The following is a 12,192-nucleotide window of genomic DNA, read 5'->3' on the forward strand; positions in this document are numbered from 1 at the left end:
CATAAAACACTATTCCGCTTTTCCAGAGTACTTGAGTATGTTGATTGCATTCAGTAGTATTTGAAAACTTCATAGGAAGTAGAGGCACGGTGGAGAGAATACAGAGGTGGCGCCGATGACGATACCGCCACTCCGCTCTCAGTGATTTTGACAGAATCAGCTGTTTTGGTGACGTCATAGTAGAGAAGACAGCAGTAGTAATGTGCTCAGTCAATACTTTCAAGTATTGATCGATATTCGGTAACGATTTAAAATGTATCCAATACTCTCGATACTCGGTACCAAAACATTTAGATTTCAAATAAAAGCGCACACAGGCCAAAGATATGGAAAAAAACGGCTCAGGGGAGACTCGCCAATAGAGCCAATAGAGCTTTTAATACTGATTCAAATGAAAGATGTATATATGTCGGTTCCAGGCCATAACGCAGAGAAACTCTCACTTGTTTGAAGCATTTTTGTTCCAGCTGAATCGGACGATATCATTTTTGGAAGCCTAGGGGCAGATTCTATAACCAGTTAGCGACAATTTTCGAATCGGTATCGGGTTTGTTGACGTATGATATGAAATATTGTTACACCAACAAGTACGATATCGATCCGAAACTTGTCGCTAACTGGTTAGATCTCCCCCCTGAAAAGCTTCTTCATCCGTCAAAACATTTATCTTGAACCTTGGATCGACTAAGGTTAAAACTGATCAAATAACATTTTTCTGTAGCGATAAGTTCAAGTGTTTTAGCCGATATCATATAAATTAGTAATGAAAGTTTTTTCTAAACCTGAAATGCATATAATGGCGACGGTTCAATGTAAATAATCGGTATCGGATACCGAAAAGGAAGTATAGGGTACCGAAATCTTTTTTAAGTATTGGGTACCGAGTATTGGGGACAATTCAGCACATCACTAGTCGCCCTCATTCTCGCCGCTCTCAGTTGTCAACTCTACGATGACGTCACGCTAAAATTACTCTCACGAATTCTGCTGCAATCGGCGCAATCTTGTATTCTATCATTCTTGAAGTAGAGGAATACTTGTGAAGTTTTTTCTTTTAATAAAATTATAGTTAAAAAACTAAAAACACGCTTTTATTACATCGAGAATTAAAAAGTATAAAATAATTTATAGATATAGCGATTCCGTTTGAGACGAATGGGAAGTTCCCTAACTTGATTTAATTTAACTTTTTTAAATTAAAGGCCACTGTTAAGTTTGCTGCAGCTTTTTGACATAATTTTCAATGGGATATCTGTAAAAAAAACTGCTACGAACTTTACAGTGGACTTTATTTTGACTATGACTACGGGCCAATCACTTTAATCTTATTTGTAGCTAATTTAAAGAAGTTAAATTAAATCAAGTTAGGGAACTTCCTATTCTTATTAAACGGAATCGCTATATCTACAAGTTATTTTATACTTTTTAGTTCTTGATGTAATAAAAGCGTGTTTTTAGTTTTTTAACTATAATTTTATTTTCTACTTTTTAGTCTTTGGAAATCTTGCAATTAATATTATACTGTCTGTATATTTATCATTCTGTCCATTTCTTTCAATGCATCGTTATTGCATGGCTTCTTTCCAGTCAGTTTCGAGTTATGCGGTTCCTCTATCTGCAGTCCTTCTAGCGATCTTACTCTGCTAAGAGCGACTTAGGCTTGACCGTTTGCGAACAGCTTTGATCCTAGGTATACAACAGCGTAGTATACAGTACTACCTTGCATTTTATGCACTGTTGATGCCCATGATAGAATTTCTGGCGGCATTTCAGCGGTTCCGTAACTTAACTTTGCCGGGAACTGTATTGACTTTGGCTGTATTACATGTATGCCTTCATTTCCAAAGTTTACACGTATTGATGGTATTCTGCATACATTTGATCTCATCTAAAATTTGGCCAGATTTAAATAGGTAATACAAATATTCTGAATATAAACCAAATCGGAGCCCATATGCCGATTTCTTAATTATATATGCTACGTTTATACGTAAGCTATTTGCAAATAAAAATAATTTGTAAATACCTAACTCACTGTTGATTCGATGGTGAAAAATTCTTTTTTAATATTTCCTGATTGTAAAAAGGCAATAATATGACCACCGAAAAAGAAAATAAAGGTAAAAATGGCAACGTCTTGATTATAAAAAGGCAATAAGGTGACCATCGAAAATGAAAATAAACCTAAGAATGGCGGCGTCTTGCGCTTATTTGCAAATAGTACCACTAATCAATACTTTTGCGTGATTTAGTTATTTGCAAATAAAAATTTAGCTCAGCGTTTATACGCCAAAGTTTACCATTTTGCAAATTGTTATTTGCAAATAATACATGCGTATAAACGTAGTAATAGACTCACGTGCCACATAACTGCCAACATTTTTTGTGGAGTTATTTATTTTCATGTAAGCAATATGCATTCTAAATGTGAACTTAATCGGATCATAAATACGGTTTTTACAAATATCTCGACTCCTGTGCCACCTATCGGCAAAATTTTCTGAGGATATATTCCTTTTCATACAGGTAATATATGTTCTAAATATGAACCACATCAGACTATAAATGCGGGTTTTACACATATTTTTACTCCTGCGCCACCTAGCGGACTATGCCGTCTTTTATATTGCATTGTCCTTGAGTTCTGAGCTAAGTTTGAAGTTTAAAGTCTGTAGCTCATCGCGAAGTTTGTTAAATATTGATTGCAAAGTTCCAGGACATACATACAAGTGAAGCTTGTAATGTTAGCATTTAACATAATGTTAAGAAAAGGCTTTCATTTTCTTTTTATTCCAATATATACTTAAAATATTGTTTTATATTTAAAAGCGCCGACGGTGGCATTTCTCGCCGGACGCTTCAATGTTTGCGAAAAGATTCGAATCTTACATATGCATTAGCGCACACAAGGGGTGGGTTTTGGGGTTCAAACCCCCCCTAAAGCTAATAACCTCAAATACAATCTGTATCTTAAAGCTAAGAATCCAGCTCTCAAGGAAATTATAAGAAATATTTATTATAATTTCTGTTGCTTGAAAAAGCGCTTTGCTTTTGCTGTAAATTTTCATGAGGGAATAAATATACGAGCATTTTTTTCTTGAGAGCTGCAAACTGATTTAAGAAATTTTGGTAGAAGAAAATTTTTTTTCCATTTCTCGTCCGTCGTTTTATATGAATTTTTCGTTTTTCTTGAGAGTTCAGTTAATTTTTCCGGTATTTGAAATATTAAAAAAATTTAGCAATCGTGAAAAATCACCATCTCTATCGAAAATCAGAAATCGAAAAAATGAACATAGAAGTGCAAAACTTCATGGAATCAATAAATTTATTTTTACTGACTCTTTTTTTAAAATTTTTTATTAGGTACTTTTGAAAGTTGAGCGCATCTTGAGTTTATAGAACTTTTTATTAAGCAAGTAGTTTTTAAGGAAAGAACACAACCGACTTCAATTCTCATATTCAAATTTAGGGGTACCGTTAATTTCTTCATGATCCAATCATCGGATCTCTAAAACAAATTACGGGACGAACCTTGAGGTACTATCTTTCTAATAAAAAAAGGATTATTGAAAACGGTTCACGTGGTCCAAAGTTATGTATTCCGGCGAGATGATAACCTCCCTTTTTTTTAAGTCGGTTAAAAGCGTTTGAGTTCTGTTAATCTGTAAATAAAGTGCAGTTTATGAATTTTAAAACGTTTATTTATTTATTACATACCTTACATAAAACTTGCATAAATGTATATTAAAGAGGGTATTATCTGAAGCAAATTTTCAGTATTTTCCGGTGATATATCTTCAGAAATATAAAACCCCCCTAAAATATATTCCTGGGTGCGCCCCTGCCACCAAGGCATAATTGCGAAAGGAGGAGAAGGGGCGGAAAACGCGAGCGCTACGTCGAACGCGGCGCGCGAACGCGGACCGCCGCGACACTGGGCACTTTCAAAATTGTATACTTACAAATCCGTATCACCCCTCCTCCCCCTCCCCTCCCCCCGCAGGTTATTTTTGACTCCTGGTTTTTTGTACATACACACATATGTGAGGTTGGTTTTAAGAGTGAACCTATACAAATTGGTATGATGAAAAACTATTGACGTATTAAACGCTTATCTTATTATGTACCTTTGTTAGTTAGGTTTAAAAACATACCTGATAAATTATATTTTATAAGGAAAAATATCACTTTTAGTGGAAAGTTTTAGAGCAGCTTTGTATTCGGTATACGAAAAATATTAATCATGGATGTATCTTAGCTGGATGATTTTTTAACTTCAGTTTTTATGATTTCTTTTTAGTTTGCGATTAAATAGATTGTGCACTGACCGTTGCTACTTTAACGAACGAAGTGCTTCTCTAGAATAACTCTTATTCGGCGTAAGCCGTTGATAAAATATCACGAATGCCACTCTTATATTATCCTTGAACTTTTTTCTGCAATTTTTTAAATAATAGTAACACAGCACTCCAAGATAGAAAAAACACTGTTTAAATATTTTTATTAAGTGTAATAGTTGGTCATATTAAAAGAATTCGTTCTGTTAGATAGCACCAACAGTTGCATAGATACATAAAATACAAATACATATACTACCCTTCTTCTCGTTGACCCAATAACTTTAGTAACTTTAAACACTTTTGTTGAATTTCAGCTTATTTTGGATTTTGCTCTTCTAGTTCTATTGTTTTCGTATATTTGCCTTTTTTCGAGTACATTGTCCACCACATGATGTCTGTTGACTCGCACATTAACATAATCAGATTTATGGATTGAGTTCAAATCATTGCTTACTCACACACATAGATACATACATGCATCACATAGTTCTCGTCACCCACCCAATGAAACCGCTGTTGCTTCGTGATTGTTTGCATGTCACCCGTCATATGCTATCGCTGCCAATGCTGACGCGACATTTTGCGAAAGCAAAAATATGAAATCACTCAAAACCTATCTTAAATCAGACATTCTTCAAAATCAAAATCAAAATATATGATTAACAAATGTTTTTGTATTAAAATATTTTTTTTCAGAGTTCTTTTTAATTAAATTTTTCATTAAACATTTTAACTTCAATTTTATTCAAATTCTTATTTAAGTACAGTAAAACCCGCTTAAGTACCTCACGAAAAATGTCAGCTTTTTGAGGTACTAAGGCGGGTTGGGTACTTAAAAGAACCCGCTTAAGTACCTCGATGCGGGTACTTAAGAGAACATAATTACTCATGTAGTTACATCTTCTTGTTAACTTACATAAATACTTGAATAATAACATTTAATGAAGAATACATTGTTTAAAACCAAAGTCGTAGCATTATTTAAACACATAAACAAGTAAAGAAAAACTTTATTAAAAAAATATTTAGTGCAATGGTCTGTTATTTTTACAAGAATTAAAATGTTTAAAAAGTCAGGGTTGGACATATCATTTTGTACCATATTCAAATGATATTGTTTGTCACTTATGTTTATTTATAAATTCTTAAGGTTTTTCGATCAATTAAAATGCAGTTCATTCCCTAACAAATACCATATAAACCTAAGCTTAAGATTTTGTAGAACACTTAAAAAAAAAAATCATCATAATTTCAAACTTTTTTCTCAGAAGTGTTTTTTGAGTATACAGTTTTATAGTCCATTCAATTTTAGTGCAATAATGTGCAAGTTTCAAGTGGTTAAAAGTTACCGTTGATTTTTTAGAACTCTTTTACCGAATTTGAAAATACGTAAATATTTTGAGGAATTTTAAAAGAGCACTTAAAAGGGGAAAATTATAAGTAAAATTGTAAATGGGGCACGAAAAATTGAGATACTTAGGCGGGTTGGGTAAATAAGCCGGGAGGTACTTAAGAGAGGGATTTTATTCTGATTATATTAAAACATTCACAGTGTCCAAAAGTGATTACTTAAGCGGGGGGGGGGGGGGTACTTAAGCGGGTTTCACTGTACACTGTAATGTGGATAATTTCATTTCCTTTGTTTTTTCACTACTTTTTCTCATATTTCATCACTTCTCTTACTGCAAATTAATTTGTATTTTATTTTTACTGGAAAGTATGTGCGACAACGCTTGCCATAACTCTTACAACACCACGCTCCCGAGTTAACTGACATACAACGCGGCATCGTTCGACTACGAGCTTCAATATTCACACTAAGTTATAGGAAAACTCACCACGAACGAATAGACCAGCGAGTCAGCGCATGAGCGTCATTCAGCAGAGAGAATACAGGAGCAAACGAAAGCCAACGAAGCTGAATTCACTAAATTCTGCATCCTTATCCAAGAATGATGGAATACAAGATTGCACTGTCCTGGCCCCGATAACATACCTCAAGTAAAACTAAACAAAGCCGAATATTTAAGAAGATAAAAAAAAAAACTAGGTGCGTTCGACAAGTCAAAAATTTGTAATAGTTTTTCCAAATTTTTACTGCATGGCGTTCGATAACGACAAAAAATTATCCAACATACAAAAATTGAGAGAGCATTGGCATTTTGATGCCAGAGAAGCGTTCATTTTGTACTGGCAAAATTTTAGTCAGCAAAAATTATCCAACACGAAAACATTGATCACAAAACATATAGTTGCAATTTTTGTAAACAAACAAAATTGCATTTTCCGAGTTTTGGTATTTATATGCCTTTTGGCTGCCTGCTATGTGACTTTATGATAGCGCCAACTAGTTTTTACTTCTAAAAATGTTTCTGGCGAACATTGAACGTTCACTTTCCTTTTTCCTTCTATGGAGACAACATGAATTTCAGTTTGTTTACAAATAAAACATAAACAAAGTCAGCTGGTGTGTCTTCTTCTTCCGGTTTTTGCAAGTAATGGCTAATTTCCTGTTCGTTTACTTTTTTGCTTTTTCATGTCTTTGGGAGAGAATTTTCGCTTACTCTCTTGATTTTGATTGTTGGCTGGTGTTGGCTAATTTTGTTATCGAACGCAACTACTGTCAAAGCAATACGTTCTATCAATATTTAATTTTTCGATAGGAAACAAGGTTTAATTGTGTTATATTGTAAGAATATAATATGTATTATTCATAAACCGAATTAATAAATAAAGTGTTAAAAGCCAGTTATTTTTGTGAAAGTATGGTGAAAAGTTTCTGAGGCGTTGTTTACTTTTACTTGAGAGTTGTCAAATTGGCAAAACCAAAGTAGCGGTACCTATGATGAGTTGACCCGACTAAAAATCTGCAGTGTGCGCACGTAGAAGTGCGACTTGCTAATAAAGCCCTTTGCGATAGCACGGTTTAATGGATGCCACTATACAATTCCTATGTAGAACTGCTCGGTGATTACCAAAATCACCGTTTGAAAAATTACATGTTTGAATTTGTTTAAATTTTTCATTAAAAAAAATACAAAAAAACTGGAATTATTAATTAATTTCTCAGAAACTATCAGACCTATCGAAAAGTGATGTATTGTTTAAAATTTTTAGGGTAGATGGACAAACATAAATAATAAATAAATATGGCATATTTTCAAAAATTAATTTTTTTTTTATCAAAAAATTTGTATGTGAAAAATTTTTCAATAAAATAAATTTTTAAATATTTCTTTTCTTAGAGAATTTTGATGTGTTAATGTGTGATTTTTTTCAGATTTTTTCCTCTCACCGTTCACGAGATATTTGGAAAACTATTAAGTCGATTTGTTTTTGTTTTTGTACTGCTGTAAAGTTTTTAAAAATTTATTAATCAAGCTTAAATTTATATTTATTATTTATATTTGTCCATCTCCCTAAAAACTTGAAATAAATCAAACACATGAAGTTTGAATATGGACGGGATATTGGTATAAAACGCCCCATATATGGTTTATGGGAATTTCGTTAGCTTTCATTTGTTGTATTTCTTATTAAAATTGTTAAATTGGTTCGTAAGATACATAAGTGGAACTGCCGTTTTTAAAGCTGAATAACGGTAAATTGCCAATATCTCGAAAATTTATCCATAGAAAAATTATTTACTTGATTTTCGGAATCAATGAGCAATTCTACAAAGGAATTGGATAGTTGCATCCGGTGAGGACAAAAAAAAATGTATGATCCAGTGTAGTCGGCAGACTTTTTAGTTCGACCGCGATTGGTTGGCACATGCAACTATTTATTCGTCCGCAATTAAGTTGGTATAGGGTTCGAACCTCCATACATTCTCGTGTATTTCAAGCGAGGCGGTCAATAAAGTCTATAGTAGGGATATTTCGAATGTAATATTTTTCACATTCGCGAATGCAAATGCGAATGCGAATTTTTGGAATGCGAATGCCAATGTTAGGAGCAACATTAAAAAGCTATAATCATCTTAAGCCATCGCTTTTGTTTCTTAAAAATTTTGTAAATTATTAGAAGATTGAACGAAGGCTTAACCTATACAGTGGTTTAATCTAATAGTCAAAGTCCAAAATGAGCATATCATATTAAAAAAATAAAAAATTCTGTTTTTTCTTCCATGAGGCGATTTCTTAAAGGCTCGTATATAAGGCCGGCTCAACAATTGCTCACTTGGACAGGGCTGCCAACTATCCTTAGCTATGAGAAATAAAAGTGCCAAAGAAGGCGACATTCTTTTTATGCATTCCCATTTTAGCAATAAAATAAGAACCACATTTTCAAAACAAAAGTACAATGATAAAATAAGGTAAACCAGTTGAATAGCCTTTATAAATTAGTAAATTTTAATTAAGAAGAGAAAAAGAAGCAAAGGATTTCACAAAAATGTATTGAAATGTTATTTTTGTTACAAAAGTGCCATTGTGGCACTTTGTGCCGAATTGAAAAATTATGTTCCATTTGAACTTGTTCAATAAATGACAAAAAAAAGGACCAAAACTGGCACGGTTTGAATCAAGTTGGCAGCCATTCACTTGGGACGCAAACGCGTGGAGCGTTAAAATATTTGCGGGCCAGATCTTTCAATTTGTCGTATTTTAGTTTAGTTTTCCAGCAATCGAGAGGATTTTCACAGAGATGAGCTCGTTTTTCTTTGAGCTTTAATTTTTACTTGAGCTTTAATTTCACATTTTTTAATGTCTCCATTTCTACATCCGAGCCTTCGTTTTCGCTGGAGGAATCTAAAATTATTTCTAGGTTGCTTATAAGACCTTTAGCAGTACTTGTTGAATATTGCTTGATATACTACTTAACCGTATACCGCCTGAAGCTAAAGGACGGTTATTGTCCGCACCCTGGTTAGACAGACTTAGAGCCATTTCAACAATATTAGAGTGGACTCTCTGCCCATGTACACATTCGCATTCCCAAAACATTCGTATCATTTGATGCGAATGCGAACGCGTAAAATGATGCGAATCATTCGCATAACGAATGCGAATGCAAATATGCGCAACATCCCTGGTCTGTAGTAGTTTAATGCAAACTGCAGCGGACGCCAGGGCGAATGAGTGACATTTAGACAGTGTTAAATATACATATATTGTGGCGAATACTGCGGCAACGCCAAGCGAACAAAAAGAAAATGGCAGAATGTTCGAGGGATGACGTAGAATATTCGACAGCAAGAAACGTCAAGTGGATGAATACTAAGAACGGCGAGAAATTGAGAGAATGTGCGATATACGGCAGAACCTTCTAGAGTTGCCATGAGTACGAGCGCAGGTATATAAGGCCTCTGCTACAGCAAGCTCAGTCAGTTGCGAATCAGCAAGCCACAAGCAAGTTGTGAAACAGAGATAAATTGTGTTAGCAAGTTTTATAAAGCGTTGTAATTGCTTTAACAAGTATTGTGAAGTGTTGTTATTGCATTAGCGAGGATTGTAAATTTTTTGTTGTTTGTCTTGAGCGTTTATTTACCAATCCAGCGATACGAACCGAAAGGATTTTGCTAAATCCGTCAACTAAACAAGGATAATCGCATGACTCAATAATACAAGGTTCGATAAACTGACAGTTGTCTCTCTCGCTCCGCTCCCTTAGCAGTGGCAAAGTTTTGCTTCTTTGCAAATTTACTTGGAGAAAGTGTTGCCTTACTGTGAAAGAGAAGTATAAGCTTTTGTCACGATTGAGAGAATACAAAGGTTGCGCCGATCTCGGACCGCTATTCCTCTATCAACGAATTTGACAGAATCGTTGTTTGCATGACGTCACACTGGTGCAACTTGTTTACGTTTTCCTTGCAACATTTGTTCTTCTTCTTCCATTCTTGCTCACATTTTGGCATTTCTCTCTCGCAATTGCACCAGTGTGACGTCACACAAAAGTTATTCTCAAAAATCCTCTCTGATCGGCGCAATCTTGTATTCTATCATTCTTGAGCTTTTGTGCAATATGTTTATTTGTATATGCATATGAAGCAAGAGTGATAGAATACAAGATTGCGCCAGTGAGAGAGGATTTTTGAGCGTAATTTTTGCGTGACGTCATCTTGGTGCAATTGCGAGAGAGAAATGCCAAAACGCATATAAAAATATGTAAACAATGCAGAAAAATATGTTAATTTTAATATTACATGGCCCAATTTTGCAGGAATCAATAAATATCCAAAGATTGATTAATTAGGAACACGTAGCAATAATTTCAGCACATGAAAAAATGGATGTATTAACAGAGTTTGCAATTTCATGTAGACCAAAAGGAAGGTGTGCAGCAAAGTGAATTTTTGGACTCGCCATTGTAAAAACCCATGCAGAGTGCATATTAATATTTTGGATGGTAGCCGACCACCATGAACACCACAGCTGTTGACTCCACAGCTTTTAAAATTAAAAATGACTCTGCCTTTAATTCAATTTAAGGTTTACAAAATTTGGGTGATATAAACTATTATACATATTAAGTAAAAAATGCGTTGAGTAATTATGTCGCCTTCTTCGGTGAACCGCTCCAGTTTAACTTCTCTGTTTCTTTCCCCTTTATTGCGCGCTTTTCTTGTGTCCCGTTTTACGCTCTACCTTTGCATTTTATTCAGTTGAGTCATAATACAAGGTAGGGTTGCTTTGAACCGCAGGTTTTTTATTTGCTAGATTCAACACCCTGCCCGCGGATGACATTGTATGGCTGGATAATGTCATCAGGCATCCTCTTCATTGAACGAGTAGTAGCTACGGTAAAAGTGAAATATACAAATGACATTAGAGTGTTTGGGATGTACTTATATCATGCCAGTTGTTGAGTTGAGAGTTGAGTAAACATATTTTTGCAACAGGACGTCTAATGATTCCATTATTTATTCGCAGATCAACAACACGTACCAATCCATGTGCGCCAGGGTGTGTTTTGATAATGCGTCCAAGTGGCCATAGATTGCACGGTACCTTTCATCCTTGATCAAAACTATGTCATTAATTTGCACGTTAGGTTTTGTTTGCAACCATTTCGGACGCTTCTGTAGACGGGTTAAATATTCCTTTCTCCATTGTCGCAAAAACTGCTACACTAAAAATTTACAATTCTTCCATCTATCAGTAAGACTGAGATTATCAATTTCTGGGGTTAATGGGGCTAGTAAGGCGTCGCCTGTTAAGAAATGCCCTGGGGTTAAGACCATCAAGTCATCCGGGTCGTTGGTAAGCGGACACAATGGTCTAGAATTAAGGCACGCTTCAATCTGTGCCAAAACCGTACTAAGTTCCTCGAACGTTAACCTTCTTTCACCGAGAGAGCGCTTGAGATGATGCTTCAATTATTTAACCCCCGCCTCCCACAACCCTCCAAAGTGGGTGACGACGGTGGTATAAAGGGCCATTGGATGTTTTGCCCACTGAGAAACGGAGCAACTTCTTTGTTGATGTAACTGTGGTATGCTTAGTCATCTGCTTGCATCCTTTGACTTGCACCAACAAAATTGGAACCGCAATCACTATATATATCGCGGCATAGACCTTTCCTGCCAACGAAGCGTTTTAAAGCACCGATAAATGATGCCGCTGTCAAATCACCCACTGGCTCCAGGTGTACAGCCTTAGTTACAAGGCAAATAAGTAACGCTATGTACCCTTTTACGGAAACGCGCCCTCGACCTTTAGATGGTAAAACGTTGATAGGCCCTGCATAATCAACGCCCGTTGAGGAAAATGGTCTAGCCCGACGAATGCGTTGCGCTGGTAAATTTCTCATAAGCTGCTCTATAACTTGTGGTTTGTGACGATAACAAACGACACAACGATGAGTAGCAAATCGAACTGCATTGCGACCATTTAGTATCCAAAATCGCTTA

At 35.2% G+C, this 12,192-nt stretch overlaps 1 protein-coding gene across 1 annotated transcript in view; it reads right to left on the reverse strand.

The window, feature by feature from the left end:
* The window catches only part of LOC118749869, a gene marked incomplete at its 3' end in the record, with an annotated part of 3,933 nt that extends 1,528 nt beyond the window's left edge, over positions 1-2,405 (reverse strand). The window contains 1 exon segment of the mRNA XM_036484648.1: positions 2,332-2,405. Within this exon segment, the coding sequence (XP_036340541.1) occupies positions 2,332-2,405 (74 nt within the window).
* Positions 2,406-12,192: the final 9,787 nt, after the last annotated feature.

This window comes from Rhagoletis pomonella, unplaced genomic scaffold (genome assembly GCF_013731165.1).
Source record: "Rhagoletis pomonella isolate Grant_MI unplaced genomic scaffold, Rhpom_1.0 Rhpom_scaffold_00071, whole genome shotgun sequence".
Classification (NCBI taxonomy): Eukaryota; Metazoa; Arthropoda; class Insecta; order Diptera; family Tephritidae; genus Rhagoletis; species Rhagoletis pomonella.